This window comes from Acromyrmex echinatior, chromosome 11 (genome assembly GCF_024713525.1).
Source record: "Acromyrmex echinatior isolate Ae372 chromosome 11, ASM2471352v2, whole genome shotgun sequence".
Lineage (NCBI taxonomy): Eukaryota > Metazoa > Arthropoda > Insecta > Hymenoptera > Formicidae > Acromyrmex > Acromyrmex echinatior.
In genome coordinates, this window is record NC_141862.1 from 552,342 (window position 1) to 577,675 (window position 25,334).

The following is a 25,334-nucleotide window of genomic DNA, read 5'->3' on the forward strand; positions in this document are numbered from 1 at the left end:
CACCTTTAGTTACGAATATACCATATCTAATTGCATCATGGATTATACTATGATCTATGATCTGTATACCGGTTCATTGCAGGGTAACGCTTTTTTGTTGTCAAAACTTAATTTTTACGCGAAATTTTTACGCATCGATTGAGTGTATTTTTATCAAAATTTGAGGTGATCGGGACATTCCCCTCTTCTGAAATTTTCGAGTTAGAATACATGTATAACGGAATATAGAGAAGAATAACATAACCTATACTTGAACAGAAGAGGCGCAACATCCGGAATTTAAACGTCAATAATGCCGGTTAGTTATGTGATCGCGTTTAAAGTGTTCCCATAAAATGTCAGAAAAATTTAATTTTAAATTCTTGCATTTTTTTTTTTAAGAAGAGTGCTAGAAAAACAAGGCGTCAGCTTTTGGCAGAAAAGGCAATGGTACAGCGACGACTGATAAACAAAGCAAATGCCTTAGCAAATCCTTTGGAGACTTTGCATAAGTTCCACGAGTATATCACGAAGGATAATAACATGATCAAGCTTGCTTGCGTTAAGGCAAAGGATGCACCATCAGATTGTTTATCATGGATTTTAAATATTATGGAGAGGAACATGAAGAAAATGTATGAACAATCTAGTTGGGGCTGGAACGCAACTGAGAAACAGACGGAATTAACAGAAGAAATGGCATGGTACTTGGTAGCATCGTGTGATGACAAATTTCTTGGCTTCTCACACTTTCGATTTGACATTGACAATGGTGACGTGGTATTATATTGGTGTGTGTATTCCTATTGCCTATTCTCTTCTTATATTAGGTGTTGGAATTAATTCGTAGCGTTTTTAATGAAAGAATGTTATTTATTTCACATGAGCATTAAAAAATACATTAATGAAAGTACTTCCCATCACTTGTAAAACGCTACGAATTAATTCCAACACCTAATACATGCATGCATGCTTGGGTACTTAATAAAAAAAATTAAATTCTTAGTATGAGATATTATTTCCTCTATTACGAATAACGTCCATTAAATGTTTGTGCATGTTTATCCATCATTGGATTGCTGTCAGTGGAATTTGGCATTAAATTCCATAGACAGTAATCTGATGAGGCATAAACATCAATGTTTAAGGTATATTATTTATTTAATAGAGGCAACAATATCTTATATTAAAAGTTTACTTTTTTTTATTATGTATTTACATAAGTATTCACACAGATGTATGCATAAGTAAATCTGACTGCAAAACTTCCACATGATACGTTTTGGATAATGCCAATGTCATTAATGATCATCTGCTACAATACAAAATAGAATCAGTAGAACGATTGCCAAAGTCGTAACTTAGAACATAAAAGACATTAAGTAAAAATGTTGTAACCACTTTGTTTTTGGTCTTATTAAAATTGGTAGATTCTAAAGTTCAAAATCTACGTTAATATCATAAGGCTCTTTTCCTTTTGTGAATAGATTTTATATTAAAACACATAATTATTTCGATTTTCAACTTTACTTAAATTTTTGTATAAAAAACTTATTAGTATATAAAAAATCATGAGAGCATTTTAAAATCTGTAAGAGGTTAGCTTCCACTTCCCCTCCCCCACTTTTGGAATTAACTTATTTCGAGAATTGTGCTGAATTGTATTAGGTTTCTGCTATAATATATTATGCCTGAATATTAAAGTCAAAATACGAAAAATACGTTAGAAAATAAAAAAAAGGCCAACCCCACTTTGTGATTTTTTTCGATTTTCATGATTGTGCTAAATTGTGCTAATATTGTGCCAAAATGATACCTTTAAATAATGACAACAATAGAAATTATAATAAAAAAAATTTTGACAATTTGGAATAAAAATGACACTTATATAATAATTAGTTATTCAAATACGTGTGTGAAGTTGGCACCTCATCTTTTACTGTACTGTAAGTTTTGATAACAATTCCAATGGCATCCGCAATAGTTCTATAATTCCTGATAGGTTTTATAAATAGTTTTATAAATAGAAGTTAGCTTCTAGTGGCACCGCAAGATTCGGAAAAATCAATTGAAAACTATGAAATTTTATAGTTCTCGATGAGTTCTACAGTTCCTGATAGGTTTTAACGATAGTTTCGGTCTCTAAGTTATTTTAAATAATAATTAAACCCGCACGCTGGCACCGCATCACAAGAGTAAAGTACCTTTTAACAGCCAGTTCCAGCCGACTTTTTAGCATTTTCCAATATAGTTCTACAATAGTATCAACGATTTTTATAGATTTTGATCGGAGTCTTTAAGTACTTCCTAATAATAATTAAATTTATGGACTAGCACCGCACCACAAGAGTAAAGTACCTCTTAAGAAAGTTGTAAGCATAAAACACATTAATATTTACGCTTTAAACAAACTACATATATGTGAGTTGTGTTGATAACATTGTTTTTATTGAGCAACACATTTTTATAGATTTTTTAATATTATTTGTTATTTATTATTATGAACAGAAATTTTAAAAATAACAAAAATCTAAATTTTTTTATATAAATATTTCATACTAAAAATGACTTATGCAAAATTTCATTAAGATTCACCAATTAGTTTTTTTTTTATATATATATAACACACAAATAAATATTTTATTTATTTACTAAACAATTAATGTCTTCATTTCAATGTAACTTTGCATAAATTTTTTTGTACTTATAAAATACTCGTATAAAAAGATTGAAATTTTTATCTTTATTTTATAATACATTTTCATATATTTCTATTAGAGTACAAATTTAAAAAATACTTTTTATTGAAATTAAATAAATCCAGATTTTGATCCAGATGGTCAACTGTCTCTAATTTTTTTGTATTATACTTTTAAATGTAATTTAGAATAATCTGCAATTTTCTCAAATTATTCTTAATATATTGCATTTGCCTTACAGCCTCCTTAACAGCCAGTTCCAACTGATTTTTCAGCGTTTTCCATTAGTTTGAACGCTTCTGTAAGAAATATAAGGATATTAACTGATTATATGTAAGGCAAGCGGCAACTGCGGTCAAACTTGGAGAAAGTATACTTTTACAATTTTTAAGTTCTTTTAATATGTTAATGAGCATTGATTACTTTCGTATTTGCAACACAATCAAATTAATAAATAATAATTTTAGAAATTAAATTTTTTTGTCAACTTTTTTGCCAACAAGTTGGCTGGAACTAGCTGTTAAAAAGTATTTTATTCTTGTGGTGCGGTGCCAGCGCGCGGGTTTATTATTTAAAATAACTTAGAGACAGGAACTATTGTTAAAATCTATCAGAAACTGTAGAATTCATCGAGAACTATAAAATTTCATAGTTTTTAAATGATTTTTTCGAATCTTGCGGTGCCACCGGAAGTTAGTATCGCAAATTTTCAAGTATTATTTTTTTTAACTAAATCAACGGAATATAAGTTATTTATAAAATCTATCAGGAACTATAGAATTATTGCGGGTGCCATTGGAACTTTTATCAAAACTTGCGGTGCCAAAAGATGAGGTGCCAACTTCACATACGTTGTTTAAATAAAATTTCATATCTGAATTGTACTAGCCTTTTTTTTTAAGGTGAGGAAAATCTTCTGATCCCCTTCAAAGAGCGATGGTCCCCTAAAGGAGATCATCCCACCATGAAAGGGAAGACCCCGGGATTGGTCTAACTCACTAGTGGGGGATTCGATGCCCTTGTCCTCTGAAGAGAAGATCCAAGGACGCATACTAAAAACCTCACCACTGTCGTCTGACAGACTAAATGGGGAAGGGCCTGAAATCATCGATCGACATCTTCCAGTTCGCCCCCAATCTGGCGCCCGTAAGCGTCACCGCTTTTGCCAATTTAGCTATCTTGTCGCGGAAGGTCAACGATCGCCTCGTGCTCTTGGGTCATCGGCAGGAACTTAGTATTGTTGCCTTCGTCGCCCCCTTATGGGGGGATGACGTCGCGTCGACCTTCCTACGAGGCTGGGGGAAGGATCCAATCCTCCTCCCTTTCTCTTTCTCCTTCTTCTATCACATCATATTGTCGCAAAAGGAGGAGATCACCTTCCAGTTCCCGTCCCCTTCCTCCAACTATCTTTTAGATGATGTTCGGGAGGAACAGATCATCTTCTCAGTAAAGGTACAGCGCTCCATGTGCTATGTTGGACATTGTACTAGCGTGTGGAGCGTCGTATCCAACCCGGCGTCACAATGATGACTCCTCCCTGTCTATACGGTGCAGAAATTCCCCGAAGTACCCATGACCGGAGAGTATCTGCACCGTATAGAAGGACAACTCGCTTCACCTCGGGCTCGATCCACCTACTGCCTGAGACACGGCTGGATTGCTTCGACGGTCTGGCAGAGTTTAGGAGTAACTTCTCCCACTCTTTGAAGTCCTTTCGCGAGTTATGCTAGTTTAGCACAAGTCAGCACAATCTCCAATCCTTGATACAATGATATTAAGGGCACTTTATTCTTGCGTGCGGACTTTGGCGCTCGGCTTTTTTTATTATAGCATATCTCAAGATTAGGGGATGAAATCTCCTCGAAAAAATGAATTTTATCGTTTTTAGTGAATACGTCAAAAAAGTGAATACGTCATTATATAGAGCTATAGAGATACACAAAATATCATAAAACTTTTGTATTAAACATTTTTTTATATATCGCATAGTTTCGAAGATATTTGCTAAATACAATAATTTCAAGGGGGTGTTTTATCCCCTTGAATGATTTTTTTTATCGTAACTTCTATTATTGTCTATTATTTGAACTACTTTGACACAATATTAGCACAACCTAGCACAATTATGAAAATTGAAAAAATTGCAAAGTGAGAGACTGGACTAAAAAATCGTTTTTTTTTTAATTTTCTAACGTATTTTTCATATTTTGACTTTCATATTCAGGCACAATGTAGCACAAATCTAGCACAATTCAGCACAATTCTTAAAATAAGTTAATTCTAAAATGAGGGGGGGGGGCTAACTTTTTACAGGCTATTTTAAAGAAAAAACTTTGACGGTCTTTTTTTTGTTATTTTACAAATATCGTTTATTCCTATGTCTTTTATGAACAATCAATATCAAAAAGATATATTTTTTCTTTAACGTTGAATAACTTTCTCAAAGAAGAAAAATCGTGCAATACTCAACAAAAAAGCAAATTAAAGGTAATGATTTACGCTTTCGAAAGATATAAGCTGTATTTGTGTCCGATTTCTTATTACAGCACGAAATTTTCCAAGATTCGAAAAAAAATTTCGAAATTTTATGGATTTTTTTATAACCGTATATCTCCATAACAATTTATCAAATCGTTTTAGAGTACAGATCTGAAAAACAAAGATTTTAAGCTACAAAATACTTTTTCGTACATCTCTCATTCTGACCATTTTTGTAAAAGTTACTCTTATTTCAAATTTATCTATTTTTTGGAAACACGAGAAGTGATGTTTCAATTTCCGCATATAGTGTATACAGGGTATCCCGTAAGTTTTTGCCAACTGCTTTTGTATAAATAGAATGAACTGAACCGAATCGAAGAGTCCTCTACCATTTTGCAATTTTTGCAATGGTTAACGAGATATTAATTATTAAAAATTGCCGAATGTTGGCCTTCAATAATTATTTTACTCAAATACTATCAACTTTATAGAAAAACAGCGAGAAACAAAAATTGTTTATTTTCTTCTTATAAAGTTATGAGAATTTTTTCAGAATTTTTTAATACCATATTTGCTTATGTTGGTAAAAATAAGAAAATAGAGTACTAAAAAGTTGATAAAAAATCGTAGAGTTCTATGAGAAGAAAATAAACAATTTTTGTCTCTTGCAGTTTTTCTATAAAGTTGATAGTATTTGAGTAAAAAATTATTGAATACTAATATTCGACAATTTTTAATAATTAATATCTTGTTAACTATTGCGAAAATTGCGAAATACTAAAAAACTTTTCGACTTAATTTTTAGTGCGCTCTATCTATAAAACAGCGGTTGGCAAAAACAGGACACTCTGTATATATAAAAGTATACTTTATGTAGTTTTACATATAAATAGAGTCAAAATTTGGACTTTCGTATTCCTACGCAATGTGTCAGAATATTTGATATCATTAAATGTTTTCTAGCTACTCAAATAATCGTAATTGCAGAATTGATTTGAGAAAATAACTAATCTTAGTGTGAAACAAATATCAACAGCCACGTGTACAATCGATATAATCAATTAGCTTAACGATCAACAATTATATATTTCTGAGAATAAAATATTGAATCTAATAATGTGCGTATTGTTGATGTACAATATTAACAATTTTTTATCAACTTTAGACGCAAGATTGCAAACTTATCTGAATAATATTAAATGCTAGTCTCTCCTCGCCTGTGAACTCACCGGAAAAAAAAGATCGAAACAAATTCCGCTAGTAATTTCGCAAATACGGTATTCACGTCTGTTGAGCTATTCTACATACTACAGGAATCAAATAAACAAATCAAACTTGAAACGTAATTATTTTCAACATATAGTATTATAAAAAAAAAAACAAATTGCGTTCAAGAAGCGAATCAATCTTGAGGCTTTTACAAAAAAGCGACAATTTGATTGGCTACAATCGGCTACATGATCGAAAGATCGATTTTTCTGATACTGTAGTATTGACCGTAGGATTAGAAAAAAAGAATCCTAATTTTTTTACTATTAACAAGTTCTTAGGGTACTATTCCATGATAATCAGAATTTCGGAAAACGGAATCTTGGAAAAATAATGGAGTGGGGATCAATCAATCTGAATTATTGGTATACATTACTGTATCTGCAAGTATACGTTAAATACAAGTTATCGAAATTGAATTTTTATACGTATAAAAGAAATTCATTATTAATAAATAATTGTTCGATAAGTGTTCATTAATGTATGAGTATTCATTTTTCCAGTATATAAATATAATCATTTATATCGTTGGAGATAAAATTGCATGCTCGTCGGTCCGAAATTGTGGCTGGATTGCCCATGAATGAATATTTCTGAAATTGTGAAAAATCAGAAAATTTATTTTAAACATTTTATGAAAAAAGATAATTATTATATAGTGGAAGAATCCGCAAGAAAATAAAATTTCGAAATTTTTTTTATTATAGACAGAAGATAATGAAGGAATCTTTTAAATTAAAAGACGGTTTGAGGTTTGAATAAAAACCTCAGTCCGTTTTTCGAAAAAATCTCCCAATCACGAGGAACTCAGCCACAAATTTCGGGCAACAAGCACGCAATTTTATCCCCAACAATATAAAATGATTATATTTATATGCTGGAAAAATGAATACTTATTGAACAATTATTTATTAATAACGAATTTTTTTTTACATGTATATAGAAATACAATTCGATAATCTTGTATTTAATGTATATGTGCAGACGAACAGTAATCCCAATAATTCTGATTGGTTGGTCTTCACTGTATTACTTTTTCAAGATTCCATTTTCCGAAATCCGATTCATCATGGGACAGCATCCTTAGTCAGTATATTTCCCAGGCTATCAAAGAAACCGTTGAAATTATGCAAATAGATTTGAAATGTATAGAGTAATCGTAAAAATAACTGTTTAAATTGTTGTGACAAAATGTAATATTACTGTTAACATTACAGATGAGAAAAACTGACATCGTACTAATTCATTACCAGAAAAGAAATAACTGTAACAGTAACGTGTTTATTTTTTTTTAACTGTATATATTTTATGTAAGATTACGTGCACACACGTAAAAAATAACATTTACTATGTAGAAAAAATTAATTATTTATGTATATGTAGCTATGAATTACAATTGGAACCATCGACCAGGCGCAAGGGACTTGGTCGCTTTATGATGTCAACTCTGGAATCCATGGCATATCATAATCAAATGACGAAAGTTGTTTTAACCGTTTTCAAACACAATTCATCAGCAATACAATTTTTCTACGCTCTTGGGTAATGAATTTTTACTAACGCTATTATAAATATACAGATTAATATGATTGGTTCTTGCCTTTAGTTTTTTGCTAGATCTAAGTGTAGAAATCAATTATATTAAAGAATCACTCACTGAGTTTTCTCTGCTGAACGCAGCCACTGAGAACCCGTATCCGCGGTTCATTTAAACATTTGAGTTCCCTTATATTATATTTTCTACGCTATTAATGTTAGTTCTTAAAGCGTATTCTTCACAAAAATTGATCTAGACGACTTTTCTTTTTTTTTTACCTTGTTTGAGACCTTATACGTCTCATTTAAACAATTAGATAAATTGCTAAATTAAAAAATGAAAACAACTATTGCATTTTTTAATTATTCGAGCAGGAAAAATTGATAGATTAAAAGTGTTAGTAGTACGTTTGAGGGACTGAGTTTAAAACATGATGAATTTCATATTTTTATTAATGTGACTTTTTACATTAACATTACATAATAATTAATAATTACACTAAAATCATAATTCTTAGGGTCACTTTAACAAGCCTTATTGGCCGATTAGTCCATTGAGATTGACTAATCACATTTATCATTCGACAGATGTGACTCGCCAATTCCAATGGACTAATCGACCGATTAAGTTTGTTAAAGTGATCCTTTAGGTCCTCTTTCACCAATTCCAATTAACTCAACTATGACTGCCAACATGAGAACTAAACACAGTTTGTCTCCGAAGAGGAAGAGAGAGGAGACGTTTTGATACATTAAACTGCTGGTGCTTCTGCGAGTTGATCGTCAATTAATTTAACCAGAAGTTTGTGAAAGAGGCCCTTAGTCATTGTGTTGTTGTGTATTTTGTTTGTTTTGATGTCACCATCTTAAATAATTTCATACTGAAATAATATTGTACTACGAAGTTACTTCAGAATGTACAATACTTCACAGTATTGTAATCACTGTATTATAATACAATATATTGTTCATTCCAACAAAATCGTAACAATGCTCCAATGTTTTAATGAAATTTAATGTGTGCAAATCATTATTCGTATGAAAAAAAATTGAATCAGAGTTATCAAAAGATGACTCTGATTCAATTTTTTTTCTGACCAGTAATTTTTCCATGGCTTCGGATAATGTTGGCAGTAAATTAAACAAAAATGCATAAGTAACTTTGACATACTGTAACTCCGCGAAAAAATCATACAAACTTTTCCTTTTTTTTTAATTTGTAAGAAAAAGTCCAAAATTTACGATGATGCTTGTGAGAAAAACTTATTTTGCTCCATACAATATGTCAAAGTATGTACAATTGATGAAACATGTACTTACTTTTTAAACGGTGCTGGAATACGGGAAGATTCGAATCACGTTTCTTTAAGTAAAGCCTCTATCCTTGAAAGTGTAAAAAAATTTTTAAATAATTTTTCACACAATTATGTTTATTTGAAGTTACGCTAAATTTTTATATAATTTTAATTATGCGTTAATTTTGTGGACAAATGTCTATGTATATATAACTGTTGTATAACCCAAATCTATTTTACACTGTATATGATTGACTAATATCAAAGTATTCACTTTTGATGAGATAGTTCTGTATTGGTTTGTATCGTTACTCAATTTGCATTTTGGCTGTCAAGCTGATTTCATAATGTATTATTTTAATACTTTTTGTATTTTTTATACAAAAATACAACTTGTATTGTTTCTTTATAAATAATACTTATAAATATCTTAAATATTTAGTATTAGTATTCTTAATCAGGTAAATAAAACTATCCACAAATAAATAATGAAACTCTTGTGAATTTAATGCGTCACTCAAATACGAATGGCAATCAAAATGTTACTATTAAATTTAACTATTCGGATCTTTACTTTGTGTTTAATATTTTTTCTGTTCGATAGATAACTCAAATCATATTTAAGGAGAAAATGTACAGTGAAAATACTACTTATGTTTACTCATCCACAATTCGTGAGCAATCTAGTAACATCTTACAAAAGCATTTTTCAACTGAATACACATGAAATATATAGGATTTACATTTCACATTGTACAGAATTAAAATATCAAATAAAGAATGATAAATTAAATAGATGTACTATTCGACTTTGTAACAGTAAAACGATACCTTACCCAATATAAATTGTATTTTTTAAATGCTTCATTAGATATATCATCTATCAGTTCTTAAACATTATCAATGTCTTATATACACATCGTCTTATATATATATACACACACACACACACACACACACACACACACACACACACACACAGCTTTAATTGGAAATGTCAAGTCATAAAAATTGCTATAAAATTAATAATTATCAAAATAATAAAATAAATAATACATGAAAAAAATCACTTTTTTAACATGTATGGTAATAAATATTAATTCAAATTAATATCACAATTACGAAGAACTATTGTTTTTTTTTGTTTTCAGTTGTTAATACAATGAATTTTTGATACAATATATGCGCGCACGAGACAAACTAGACTATGCAATTATATGTATACATAATACACATATATTTACGAATATCTTCATTTCTTAAATATACTTAAATATATATCGAATTTCTTGTTGCAATTTAATTTGAATTGTGCACTTGTTATAATATGCCAACTGTACTAAGCCAGACCTTTAATCAAAATGATTATAATTTTGTTATTGTAACTGTTATGTAATTATAACTTTCAGATACAAATTGGACAATTCATATCCACCGGTCTCAGATTTAGACTATATAATTTTGAGTAAACAAAATTTATGTGGATAAATGGAAAGTAATACATTACGTTATGTATTATATCTTCTCTCTGATTAAGACTGCGTCTTGTGAAATAAGATCGGCAGTATTTGATGCGGGCATAAGTTTACAATGGGCGATTTCAGAGATGGTCCGACATTATGAAACGTAAGAGGCGCTTTACTTATGGTCCAATCTTCCATATCGTTGAATAGTTTCGTCAAATCTACTTCTCCTGATTCCGAAACATTGAAGTGTCGCAAGAAAGAATTGTTAAAACAAGTATCCAAAGCTGACTGATGCAATACCATACCGATACCTTTGCCAGCACCCTCAGGAATGGGAAATGCTCGAAGACTAACAATATTTAAATCTACTGGAAGATTGTGACGAAGTGGTGAGAAATAAGCGTGCAGATCGAATGGTAGAGAATTATGGGGATGCAGTACTATGATTGGATGCAGTAACTCTTCCGAAGCTAAGTGACCGCTTAAAGATAATAATCCCGCCGGATGATTTTTTGGTACTGCAAAGGGGCAATTTGTTTCCTTCTTTTCCAGAATTAATGTAAATATATGATTTGTCAACAGATTGTCCATTACACCTTGTCCTAATCCTCGATTGTCATCCTGAAGTAATCTTCTATCTTGCATAATCTATAAAAAAAATTATTATTACGTTCATAATTATTGCGTTCATGTAAATTGAAAAATATCATGAGAGTGACCATTATGTTGTACTATCTCATATTAAAGAACGTAATGCGATGGGAAACATTTTAACATTGTTGATGTAATCATATTTGATTGACTTTTCTTACATGTAATTTATGTTCATTTAATATTATGTAATAATTTTTGCGACTGAAGGAGACATTGTAATGTTAAATCTAGTTTCGCTCGAATTTTAATGTTCTGAATACATTAAATATATAATTTATTGTCAACATTTTGTTTATCGCTAGTTCCTCTTTAAGCTTTTTTGATAATTTTATTTTCATATTGTTATACAAAAATGTTTATCACACAAATAAACACGATTATAAATTTTTGATATATATCGTAATATCTCACTAATGAATTGACATTTTATGATATGTTCCGATATTATTTATTATAATTATGCGTACGTAATAGATATACAAATAGATCTTATATAAAAGCAAGAACAATTATTTAATAAAAATATTGTATATCTGTATAGATAATCTAGAAGATGCCAAGAGGACCCTTCATGATATACCTTCACCATTGTCATATTATCATGCCTAAATGCATATGTCAGCTCTGTGATTAGGAAACTTTAATCACTATTAATTTAAAAACTATTATGGCATACATACATATTAGAGCCTTATTTCCCGATTTTTCAAATTCTTTTCATTTTACCTCTTAGAATGGCTCCACCCACAAAAATTTCTGTAAAATTTTAGCTCGAAATGATCGATAACCTGTTCCCGGCTCGTTAAATTAAAGCATTATAATATATTTGCATCCGCCAATTTTAGTCCTTTCCCCACTCTTTGTTCTCTCTTCAACCTTTTCTTTTCAATCTTCAAAGTTTAGCGGCGAAGTGGAGAGAGAGCAAGGGATTGAGGAAAGGAGCAAGAAAGTGAGAAAAGGACTAAAAATGATGGATGCGAATATTATAGTGCTTTACTTAAACTTTCTGTTCAAAGATATTGGGATTAAGGGAATGATAAATACTCATATGAATGACAGTCGATTTAGATATATCACTGCCTTTATTTTTAAAAGATTGATTAAAAAGTTGTCACTTGTGCGTAAGACCTTACTTCTTGCATCACTGAAAGGGATATATGTTCCCATTCAATTAGCATTAGTATTTTAAGTAAATACTTTTAACAATCAAAGATAACCGTGTGAGGGAAAGGAAAAAAGAAGAGGGAAGAGGAGATAGATACGCGCGAGCACATAAACATGACTGAGGCCCAGTTCCACAACTGACGGTTAACTCATAACTGAAGTTCAACTTCCCAGCAAACGAGAATGGATTGAAATGAATTGAAATGGATTCAGATTTTCAGAATGTATGTATGCCATAATCTGGGTTATTCATTGTCTTTTTCACTAACCTTGGTTAAGCTAACCGATGGTTATATGGGGCTCATTTAGACCCTGTTTCAACTCATTATTACTTAAAATAAGTTAAACTTCGGTTAAAAGTTAACCATGAATTGTGAAATTGAGTCTAAATCTAAATAAGTCCCATGTAACCTTCAGTTAACTTAACCGAGATTGATGAAAGAGACCCTAAATCTATATAGAATTAATAAGATGAAGTACACACTTTTGTGGATGCATAGTAAGAAAATGAATTTGAATAACATCTGATTGATTGTTCCAGCACTATTATATGCAGGAAAGTACATATTAGGATACATTTGATTGGTTATTTCCAATATTGTTATCGCCTTTTGATTGGCTATTTCCAATATTGTTTATGCGCAATGTGTATATGTGTGCGTGCGTGTGTTTCACCTTATATTAATTCCACTATGACTAAATCCGACCAGAGCACTTATTAAGGAACAAAGTTGGAATGGATTCCAATCGGAATTATTTCGTTTTCCTCAGAAAACACAATAGAAATCTAAGGAATAATTGAATAATTCCGATTGGAATTCATTCCGATTTTGTTCCATGATATCCAAATAATCTTCACGCGATACACCTTAGGTAATGTTAATGTCAAATTATATTGTAAGAAATTTGGAGGAAATGGACACAACAGACAACATCAGGGCTATGCGGGTCAGTGGCAGAACGGAAGTCTATTAATATGCAGGAAATCTGGGAGCCCGGAACATCCTGATATTTTTCTTATGTTATCGCTTATTTCTTACGATATTGTAACTTTCAAATCTCATAATTCAAAAAGTACTAATTAAAAAGAGGTTTTATCATAGTGTTTTGAAAAAAGTTCTTGATTCCAACTGTTAGATTTTGAAAAAAAGGATGTTTTATTTTTAAAAAGTCGATTTAATTTTGATGGCGCCATCCAAAGGATCAAATGATAAGATTTTAATAGATTATTTAAAACCCTACAACTTTTGTACGAAATATTTTTCTCAGAAATGCTTACTTTTCAAATACTTAAAGAATCCGGGACTTTTTGTATACCCTGTATAGGTATCTACATGTACGTATGTACATGATGCATATGTTTTTAAAATTAAGGTGTAACAAAAATTATAGCGTTTTTCACTGACAGAACTGTTACTTACAGAGGTGCGCACTCGATGCACATTAAAGCTGTTGTACACTAACTAATGTAAAAGTGTGATACCTCAATTAATAAAATACCCAATATTTTATCAAATACCACAATAAAATATATTGAGGATTTCGCGGTTTAATTCGTTTTTATATTTTTATTAAACGTTTTTTACATCGATTTGTATACAACGGTTTTAACGTGCATTGAGTACACACCAGCTCTACCAGTGAAAAACGCTATGATACTGCATATTTAATTTTACTAAATTTTTAATGAATATATTTTTCATTCAAGAAAATTACTATTACGTAAGTAATGTTGTGTAAGTTTTTAGTATAGCTTAACTTTTCATTTTACTTGTTTGCACTAATTGTAAGATGTACAATATTTTCTGAAGACAAAGTTCTGAAGACTAACTTACCTCAAGTTGACCAGACGCCATAGAGGCTACTCCTAATGGTTGCGCTGTAGCAACTGTTAACCTAACTCTTTTATCTTCTATATATGCGCTTGCTGCCATCGGATAATAATTCCCTTGTGTGGGGAGCTTAGAAAATCTTTGCCGTTGGATTATCTAAAATTAATTGGATAAAGTATACATCACAATTATATCTCAACAAAAAAGTGTAACAAATCTTGTTTTAAGAACTAAAATTTTTAATTCATTACATCACATGCTTACATTGAGTCCATTTAAATCTGTGAAGAATTGGTTGCCGGATGCAATGTCTGTGTTGAAACGCATTGCAAGTTCATAGTTTTGTGTCTCCGTTATGTCGACTTCATTTAATATATGTAATCCGAGCCCATCACTGCCAGGAGAATTAAACAGTGTACAAGTATGCCGTACGTACGGTAATTCTATAAACACTTTCGATAAAATTGGTCCAGTTACTAAATGAATAATTGCCCTGCCGTCCATAAACACCACATCTGGTTCCGATTTGTCAGGCAGGAATAAGTAAGCGCCACTTCTATCTTTACCGGAACTTCTAGTACCATATTTTACGAAATCTAAATGCACAGGAAACATAGTATTGTCGACTCGTAAAGCCTTCAACAAACCAGATTTCCCAAAAGAAGCGGATAAATTCGGCCGTTGAGAAATTGAAAATTCTTGCGAATGTGACATAATTGTCAAATGATTGAAACCAGGTATCGATGGAAAACTTATGTCAGTGTTGAAAATCGTGACATTAGCCAGATATACTTCCCTGTTCGAAAAAGAAAAAAGTCTATAATAATTTTATTTTTTAGTATGTTAAGGCTCATGCAATATTTTATAAAATGATTTTAAAAAATATATTTAATAGTTAATAAAACTTTGTACTACTGTAGTATACAGCATATAGTATTGTATGATCAATGTTTTTATATAATCATTGTGCTTACTTCGTATATGACGCTTTGTGTAATGTGTGAACTATATATGTAGTAATACCAAATCCTGGTACAGTGACTAAAAATGATAATTCATATCTAGCCGTGGACAATGCAGCTGGACCAATCCAAACAGGAGACACTTGGCATTTAACAGTCTGTCCTCTTCGATCTGTAACTCTAACGAATGGCGTCGATACAATTAAAGTTTGCACTTTCGTTCTCTCTCTTGGGAGAGAATTGTATAGGATAATTTTTCTCGACGGCTTATCGTCTCCAAGATTGAGAACATGCTTCTCACCCACACTCGTGTGATGCGACCTTTGAAAAAAATAATTACATATATACTTTATATTGGTATAAAATGTATATGAATTCACTATATGAATGCATAAAATCAATGGGTGCAGTACTATGACCGCTTAGAGCTCTTGTATCTGTTTGGTCAATATTTTTAATTCTAATGGAATATGCCAATTAGATGCAAGAGCTTACTGAGCGCTCAATACTGAATGCACCCAATATTTCGTATGTAAATTCATTATCATGAGTTCATATACAAAATATTGATTATTCGTTATTAAATATTTTAATACCTAGTTTCATCCAATGAGAAATACACAGCTTCTACATCCATAGGTGATGTTTGAGGAGTTCTCAATAAATGTGCTATAGATTGTTGCAGTACATGTGCTGAGTTATTCAACGCCATTATCATCTTCTGGGCATAATCTATTACAACATTGTCTCTGGCAGTTCCGGTAACTCCGTCGTGATGTTGAAACAGAGAGTGCCACATCCTAGCTTTGCTTAAACGAGACGCAAGACTTCCTTCTACTAATTGATCATTGCCTCTAGCCCAAGCTATAGCAGCTAATGCTTCTGATCCTCTTAAGGAACCCAACAATACACGATCCAATCTTTTATGAAAAGGTCTATACAGATTTAAGAATTTTATTAGATGATTTATTTAAATGCAATGGAAAGATTTTGGTCTAAAGAAACTTTTGTACACACCTAGAAGTATAGTAGCCACTCCAATAATGATCATCTCTATCGGAATATGTAAAGAAATCGCCAGATAATGTAGGAAATTCATTAAAATTGTGTTTTTCTCTGATCGCCTCAAAATAATCACTCAATGTTCCAAATTGTATTTGAACGTTCAAATGTTGATTTTCGTTCATATAATTGAAAAGTTTTTGATAATTGTCATATTGAGCTTCCCACTCAGTGAGATGTGTATACCTGAAGTCATCGCCTAAAGGCGCAAGTACTACATTGGTCTTGAAAAGTTGCGCTTTCTTGCGATACTGATCCAGTAAAAGCAACGCTCTCTCTGCTACATTTGCTCTGGTAATGGTTTTCGGCGGAATTTTCCATGGGCAGCTGAGACCAAAATTCTGCATCCTATAAAAATCAAATTGGCAACATACTTTTGGATCCGGGCCGCATGTATGAGGAACATCGTAGCTATAAAATGGCATAACATGAGTTAAAAATTCTGTAGAGCCGTCATCGTCCCATAATTGTCTCCAACGAAATTCGAGATTTTTATCCTTGGCAAGTCTCTTTTTCACTGAATAATGAACCCTTTGTATCAAAAGATTCTCCAAACCTGAATTCTTCAAAAGATACGGCATAGTGGGAGAAAGACCAAAAGGATCAATGGCCCATCCTGAATTTGGTGTATAATCCAGATTATATTTTAGCCACTGATGACCCTCAGTTAATTGAGTCAATTGAGCGATCCAATGAGATACAGATTCATCTGGCATCACCCATCCTCCGGACACAATTTCCAATTGTCCGTCGTGAATTAGACGACGTACTTCGTCTTTTATTTCTTTGGACTGATCGTCCCACCAAAGTTTAAAGAAAGATATTTCCGCCCAAATAAATTTGCGTCTCCTGTCTTCGCTCAGTTTTATCACCATATTGTTCAATATGCTCCTTGTTTGGAACATATAGTATTTTTCAAAAGTATTTAACCATCCAGGATCGTTGTGCGAATGAGGTACGACAAAAATTTTTAATTTTCTATTAGGATGCCATTGTTTTTCATCGTACATGATGTTCCAACCTTGTTTCCAAACCCCACCATCTGGATTATCAAACTCTAATTGCTTATACAATTCTAACATCTGTATATCAACCTTGGGGACTTTCTGAATATTAAAATTACATGTGAAACTTTTTTCTAAACGTGAATTCTTAGTATTAGAGTGATTAAAATGACTTGGTTGTATAATAGGTACAAAATTATTTTTTATTTTTGCTGCTTGCTCCTGCAAAGCGTTCATAACTTTGTGATGTTTGTCAAAGTCCTTTTCTAATTTTGCCAGTCTGTTTTCCAAATGGAGCCACTGATTCTAGAAAAAAAAAAACCAAATATTTTTTTATAAACTGCATCAGATCTAGCTTAAGAGAGAAGATGTATTTGAAAATTGTTAATTTATCTTAAAACATAGATTTTCTGTACATTTTAAGTTATATAAAATAATTTTTGCATTTTAATACTTTCACAGCTGGTAATTCTTTCACCTTTCAAAAACTGGAAAACTAGCAGTGTTTCGCTTGAATATAATTCGAAATTATTTAGATAAAGATAAGATATACGTAATATTTTAGATAAGATAAAAATGATTTTATTTCAATTTGTAGATAAAAGATGAAATTATAAATTATGTCATAAAGATAATTTTAATATCGCTTTTAAACACAAGGATAAAATCAATATATTCATATTCTCATTTAATTGGGTGACAAACAGGGTGAAAGAGAAGAAAGGAGAATAAATTTTGTTATTAAAGGAATAAATATTTATAAGAGATAAAGAAACTAAAGATAGGGAAGAGAGACAGAGAGGAAGAGAGATAAAAGAGTGGATAAAGGAGAAGTTAGAGGTGGATTGCAATATAATAGCGATTAGAGAGAATGGTGTATGTAGTCAAGATAGAGAGTGAAGAGAAAAACAAGGAAATTATGGAAAATAAGCATAAATTAAAAGGGGAGAGAGTATAGGTACTTACAGAAAATTATTTGAGCTGGAAGGAAAAGAAAATTTAGGAAAAAATGAATAGATGAAGAAAGAAGTAAGGGAAAGAGATAAGGGAAAGGAGGTAAAAAATAGGATTAGGAAGATTGAGAGTTGAAAGAATGTAGAAGGGATGAGCAGAGATAGAAAAGAGGTGGAGAAATAAAGGCATAGTAGGAGAGGTTAAAATGAATAATAATGCTAGGGAAACGGAGAGAAGAATTTCGGCTGAGTCAAGGAGAAGCAGTAAGAAAGAGGGAAGAAGACGATGGGGAAAAATGAGAGAGGGAGAAGAGGCAGATAAGAGAGCAGAGGGAGCAAGCAAAAGAAAGAGGAAGGGGAAATGTAGAGTGAGAAAGAAAAGGAGGAACAAGAAAATAAAAGAAAATAGGTGTAGGTGAAAGGAGGAAGGCAGAAAGAGTAATAAGAGGAAAAGAGAAAGGAAGAGGGCTATGTTATTTTGGAATTGTGTAGGGATATGAAATAAGGATATGGATTTTTGGAGATGAGAGGTTTTGATTTTATCAACCTGTGTGAGACATAGATAAAAGAGAAAGATTGGGTTAAATGGCAGATTTCCAAGAACACATGTATGGGAGTGTTATTTTGCTAGGAGGGAAGGGAGGAGAGGTAAGGTTAGAGAGGAAGTTTTACAATGGGGGAAAAGAAACGGTTAGAGATCTCAAGGAGATAAGCTAATATAAGAGAAGGTAGAAGGTATATAATAAGTACGAATTTAATAATAAATAATGAAAAAATAAGGGTTATCTCTGTTTATGAAGAACAAGGGGGAGAATTTAGAGGAAAAGTTGGAAGGATTTATGAAGGAAGAGGAAGAAGAAAATTTAATCATAAGTGGGGATTTTAATATAATAATAGAGGAACTGGGAGGAATGGAAATGGAAGGGGAGGGTGTGGAGAGATGTAGCAAGGATAAAACTATAGGAAATAGAGGTAGAAGCTTTGTGGGTAAGAGATAAAGGTTATACATTGTAAATAGAAGTACGCCAGGTGGGGTGTATATCAATTGCTCACATTGCTAATTGGCTAATTTAAAATAATATAATCTCATTGATAAAGCAGTTAAAAATTGCAAAAAACCGGCCGATATGTGTAATTGAACTGTATATGCAAGTGTTCCCCGCCATGTGACTGGGAGAGTGAATATACATATATAGGAGTGAAGGGTAATATCACATAAAGAATGAAAACGTAAAGAATGATTACGTAATGAAGACGTAAAGAATGATGAAAGGAAGATATAAAGAAGGATTATATATTTTAAGGTTGATAATAAGAATGGACTCAGACCACTTACTTTTGTGCCTGAAGATCAAAAAGCATGGGGAAGAAAAGGATTCGATCACAGAGCTGAACGACTATGGGAGGAAGAAATAATAGCCTGAGATGAGGAGGCAATTAAAAGATACACAAACGCAACAGAAGAAGAGAAGTGAAAAGAAGAAGGGACACAGAAAATGAAAAGTATAGAAAAAAGTATAGAAGAAAGTTGGGAAGAAATTAAGCGAATTGGATATGGTGCAATGATAAAAAGGGTAAAAAGGAAGAGGAAAGAGCTAAAGTACAAAGACTGGTGCGATAGGAACAAACTAAAGGGAAGAGGGAAGTTAGGAAGTTATATTGGAGATGGAGGAAAAAAAAGTAGAAAGGGAAGAGAGAAGAAAATTTAGGGATTACTGGAGAAAAAGCAAAGAAAAAAAAAGCTCTTGAATTGTTCAGGATCATGTCCTGGATAATTTTTTAAGATCAAGGCCATTGCAGATTATTCTTCTTATTTTCATTTTTGCACTAAAAATTCATTTTTACGTTAAAATGAAAATAAAAAATACAATCTCCAATGGCCTTTGATCTTGACAAATGTTATCTAGGACACGATCCTGACTGGAACAGCATTCAAGAGTTTAAATTCAGAAATGCTTCATATCTACATGCAGAAAAATGGACTTAATTTAAAAACAGAATGTTTGCATTACTCATATGCTTTCTTATTAGATACATTAAAACAATAGTGAGATTTAAAATGATTATAGGTTGACTTATTATTATTATTATTATTTATTATTATTATTATTATTTATTGTCATTGCTTGTTTATATTAGGTGTATAACTTTGCTTCCGCTGTTTTCCTATAGATGGTTTTAGCGATAAGTGGTGATCGAAATAAATAGATCATAGACGTCATACAATAAACTTGGGCATCTGTCAACATAACTCCATAGAAACATTAGTCGATTTGTCTGCATCATAAAGTTATTCTCTATTGAAAATGTCAGTTTACGAGCCAAATTCTCGTCATTTGCGGGAGGTTTTAATTTTCTGCTTCAATATGAAGAAATCTGCGGCTGAGGTTCATCGAATGCTCTCAAATACTTATGGTGAGGCCGCTATTAGTGAAAGAACGTGTCGTGAGTGGTTTCAACGTTTCACGGTGCTTTTGATGTCGAAGACCGGCATAGCGGTGGAAGAGAGAAGGTTTTCGAAGATGCAGAATTGAAGGCATTACTTGATCAAGACTCGTGTCAAAATCAAGAAGAATTGGCACGATCATTGGGAGTAACTCAACAAGCCATTTCAAAACGCCTCAAAGTCATGAGAATGATTCAGAAGCAAGGAAATTGGGTGTCGTACGAGTTGGAGCCGAGAGATGTTGAACGGCGTTTGTTTGCTTGTGAACAGCTGCTTGAAAGGCAAAGACGGAAGGGATTTCTGCATCACATTGTGGCTGAGGACGAAAAATGGGTTCATTATGATAACTCCAAGCGCAGAAAATCATGGGGAATTCCCGGCCATGCTTCCACGTCGACGACCAAACCGAATATTCACGGCTCCAAGGTCATGCTCTGTATTTGGTGGGACTAGCTCGGCGCAGTGTATTATGAGCTGTTAAAACCGACTGAAACAATCACAGGCGATCAGTATCGAACGCAATTGATGCGTTTGAACCGAGCATTGAAAGACAAACGAGAGACACGTAAAGTGATTTTGCAGCATGACAATGCTCGATCCCATGTTGCGAAAGTGATCAAGACATACTTGGAAACGTTGAAATGGGAAGTTTTATCCCACCCGCCGTATTCTCCAGACGTTGTTCCCTCTGACTATCACTTGTTTCGACCAATGGCACACTGCCTGGCTGACCAACACTTCCGGTCTTATGAAGAAATAAAAAATTGGATCGATTCGTGGATCGCCTCAAAAGATGACCAGTTTTTTCGACGCGGGATTCGTACGCTGCCCGAAAGATGGAAGAAAGTAGTGGCCAGCGATGAACAATACTTTGAATCATAAATGTATAACCAGTTTTTTACAATAAAGCCTCGAATTTCGGAAAAAAAAACGGCGGAAGCAAAGTTGTACACCTAATACATTTTTTCATCACTTTTCTCTACTCCTTTAATTTAATTGTTTTTCTCATTCAGCGATCGATTTTATGGAAACATGTACATAATGTTCAGACAATCGCAAAATTTCATCTTGCGCCACAGACGAAGTGACCTCTAAACTTCGAACGTACACAAAAATCACAAATGATTTAATATCAAATCAAATTAAACGCACGTCGGTACTAGATTTCATCTCTACTTTTACAAAAAATTTGAGTTTTTCATGTATGAAAAATGCTGTCGCGTAATATATACGAATATAATTAAATAATTATATCAGTCTATGAAAAAATATAGATAATATTACACTTAATAATTGCAATAGTACTATAAAGTAGACTATCACTAGCCTGATTTAAAAAACAAACATAAATTATATTACTTTAAATACGAAGCACCACTACGGTCTGAATGTTAAGATGTTGAACTATTATATATATTCATATAAATAAATAAATTTCAGAAATGATAATAGTGGCGCTACGTATTTAAAGTAATGTATTTAACATAAACGGTCTTGTTTCCAATTTTATTGTATAAATTATATTAATAAAATCCTTGTCTTAAATCCTAATAGTATCCATTGGACGACTTTTTGAGGACGACTTTTATGTTTTTGTCAAACAGATATTATGCTTTTAAAATAATAGATGGCTGTACTAGAATTCTAGAACAAAAACCCACAAACTACAAAAACTCCCAAAATTTAGGTTTTTTCTGAAAAAATTGGGTTTTTGCCAACTTTGCTCGGAAAGTTCAAAAACGTTAAAGTATCTTGAAAACGATTAATTATAGCGAAAAATAATGTAAGAAACAAAATTATAGGGTTAAGAAAATGTACTGTAATGATTATATAAAGTTGTTACAATTAAGTGAAAATTTCTGCTTGTCAACGTTCAACATTAGAAATGATTGAATTTGTTAAATACATCGAACATAATTTTGTCAGATTAAAATTACCAACATTAGAGAAACTAGACTAGGAATAGAATTTTTTCTTTGATCAAGGGGATAAAATAAGCATGTTCTAGAAAGACTGGCATAGAGAAGCGAATTTTTTCTTTGATCACAATTACAAAATTATTTGTTAAAAATAATCCACAAATTCTTTTTACAAGGATGGATAAGAGTAATGTGGTAGTGGCACTTGATGAAATACGTGCAAAAAATGGAACCGTTACTGTCTGACACCGAGACTTATAAGATATTGACACACAATCCAGTTAATAAAATGATAACACAACTTAAGACTATTGAAAGGATGAAAGCAACGCGGTTTCGTAACAAATTCTGTTTATAATAAATTAAACTCTTCTAACTTGTTTCGCCTCTTGCATATGGTCTTCCCAAAATACACAAAATAGGATACCCACTTTGTATTATAGTTTCTTTAATAGAGAGTCCTCTCTATGACTTAGCCTCCTTTTTATATGACATAATTCACGAAAGCATATCAGTAGCTAACAATTTTATCAAAAACAGTTTTCACTTGACTAAACATGTTTCTAACTTGACAATCTCTGATAGCAAAGTTCTTTTATTTGTTGATGTGGTTTCATTATTCACAAATGTATCTATCGACTTGATGATTAAAGGCATGGAGAGGATGGTATCTCATTGAAAGAAACCCGAGCAAAAGGGAATTTTTTTAAAGCTTTAGAATTAGTTCTCAATTCAACATATTTTAACTTCAATGACAAATTTTACAAACAGACTTTTGGTGTACCGATGGCACCATTATCGTTGTATCAGATAAAGATCTAGAAACGAAAGCATTACAGGATCTTTTAATTTCACCATTCTTTTATGTGAGATATGTTGATGATATTGCGTTAACATATGATACGTCACACACTAATACACTGAAGAACACTTTTAATTTATACCACCCTCAGATTAAAATTTACAATTGAAATGGGCGGGAATAAGTTAAACTTTCTTGATGTTAACTTAATTAGAAAAGGAAATTCTCTCATTCATAATTGGTATTCACAAATCCACATTTTCTGGTCGTTTCTTAAATTATTTTTCTAGACATCCTCTATGCCAAAAAATGGGAACAATCGTTGGATTAATAGATAGGATTTTTTCTTTGTCCCACTCTTATTTTCATCAGGAGAACTTCGAATTAATAATTAAAATTCTTATAAACAACAGATACCCATTGAAATCAAAAACTGAGGTCAAAAACTTTAAACAAAATGACCAGTTAACACACCTAAAGACAAGATAACAAAGGGAAAATTAATCACAGATTTTTTACAATACCTTTGATCCCATTTTTACTAGAAAAAAATAAAAAAATTTTTTTAAAAAGACTTCGTAATATACATGGCATACAAGGGGATTAATAATCTTAAGAAGTTCATCAGGGATCGTAAAGACGTTCGTTCTAATCTATTTCGAACAGTTGTATATAAAATTGATTGCCAAGATTGTGAAGCATCGTATGTGGGCCAAACAGATAGATGAAGATTTGAAGAAACGCATAAATGAACATAGGAATCACATAAATTGGAACACGACACAACATTCTGTAATAACTGAATACAGAATTAGTCATCAGCATGAATTTGATTGGGAAGATATTAGACGAAGAAAGAGTACTCAATAAAAGATTAATTTTGAAATGATCCATATAAAGCAACAGAAAGAGTTTAAATTTCGTGAGGTTTCCACGAGTGCTTTCTATATAAAGATTATGCGTTTCGCGGGTTTCCTCCGTGTCCAGATCTATTCTTGGAATTTCGTGAACCTTGCAGTCCATTTCATCAACGAAAAACACCCAAAAAACCAGAAATTTGGTTCCATTATGTAGACGACATTCATGATATGGAGACACAGCAGAACCGAACTCCGTAAATTCCTTATTTTCTTCAATAACATCCAAATATCCACTTCACTATAGACGTAAAGGAAAACGGAAAACTCTCCCCTTCCTAGTTTTTGTCTCTAAGAAGCTGACGGTACCTTAGGCCATCAAATGTACAAAAAACCAACACACAAAGATAGATACCTACATGCTGAGTCGTATCACTACCTAGCACAAAAATAGTCTACAATCAACTCACTTGTACATAGAGCTTTCATCATCTCTGACAAAGAACATCTACAGACAGAATTCAACCATTAAAATTAGTCTTACTAACAATCAATAAATATGGAAACAAGACAACGTCATGACACACAATCAGACGAAAGAATCCTATCTATTCTCTCATGTGTCAAAGGAACAACAGATCGGACTAGCAGGATATTAAACACAATATTCAAACTATCTTTATACTACTCCAAAAGATAGGACAGATCTTAAAAAATCCTAAAGATCAAAGACCTCTACTCGCAAGAGTATACAAAATATGTATACTTGTTCCAGGCAGTAAGTATACATTGGAGAAATCGGGAAAATGGTCCGAAAACCTACGGATAAGAACTCCAACGTGATGTCAGGCTAAAACACGCCACGCAGTCAGCATTTTCAGAACGCAATATTGAAGCAGGACATCAAATACTGTTTGACAAAACGACCACAATAACCAACATTACATCATACTT

At 32.2% G+C, this 25,334-nt stretch overlaps 2 protein-coding genes and 1 long non-coding RNA gene across 7 annotated transcripts in view; 1 reads left to right on the top strand and 2 right to left on the bottom strand.

The window, feature by feature from the left end:
• Positions 1–11,772, top strand: Naa40 (N-alpha-acetyltransferase 40). Of its 5 annotated transcripts, none has more exons than XM_087410899.1 (4): positions 1–298; positions 382–770; positions 7,812–7,970; positions 8,483–8,863. In XM_087410899.1, the coding sequence occupies exons 1-4, from the start codon at positions 293–295 to the stop codon at positions 8,520–8,522; spliced, it is 594 nt and encodes a 197-aa protein (XP_087267025.1). In that variant the 5' UTR covers positions 1–292; the 3' UTR covers positions 8,523–8,863. The 5 variants fall into 5 exon arrangements, with proteins under 5 accessions (XP_087267025.1, XP_011068217.1, XP_011068218.1 ...); XM_011069915.2 differs by having other exon boundaries at positions 8,553–8,863; XM_011069916.2 differs by lacking the exon at positions 8,483–8,863 and adding an exon at positions 9,864–11,772 and having other exon boundaries at positions 2–298.
• Positions 581–2,120, bottom strand: LOC147907977 (uncharacterized). The gene is made up of 2 exons (XR_015546557.1): positions 934–2,120; positions 581–799 (listed from the first exon to the last, which is right to left on the bottom strand). It is a non-coding gene; the product is annotated as an uncharacterized LOC147907977 (long non-coding RNA).
• The window catches only part of alpha-Man-IIa (alpha-mannosidase 2), a 22,061-nt gene continuing 7,104 nt past the window's right edge, over positions 10,378–25,334 (bottom strand). Inside the window, exons 2-7 of the mRNA XM_011069912.2 lie at positions 16,355–17,709; positions 15,934–16,272; positions 15,350–15,658; positions 14,640–15,171; positions 14,379–14,531; positions 10,378–11,373 (exon numbers count right to left, since the gene is read on the bottom strand). Coding sequence (XP_011068214.1) covers positions 10,792–11,373; positions 14,379–14,531; positions 14,640–15,171; positions 15,350–15,658; positions 15,934–16,272; positions 16,355–17,709 — 3,270 coding nt within the window. The 3' untranslated portion in view covers positions 10,378–10,791. The remainder of the gene's footprint in view (positions 11,374–14,378; positions 14,532–14,639; positions 15,172–15,349; positions 15,659–15,933; positions 16,273–16,354; positions 17,710–25,334) is intronic.

Excerpts from the sequence above, each read along its gene's own strand:
- Naa40 (XM_011069913.2), top strand. Across the intron at positions 771-7,811 it reads GGTGACGTGGTATTATATTG|CTATGAATTACAATTGGAAC; the intron begins GTGTGTGTATTC and ends ATGTATATGTAG. Across the intron at positions 7,971-10,668 it reads CAATTTTTCTACGCTCTTGG|ATACAAATTGGACAATTCAT; the intron begins GTAATGAATTTT and ends TATAACTTTCAG.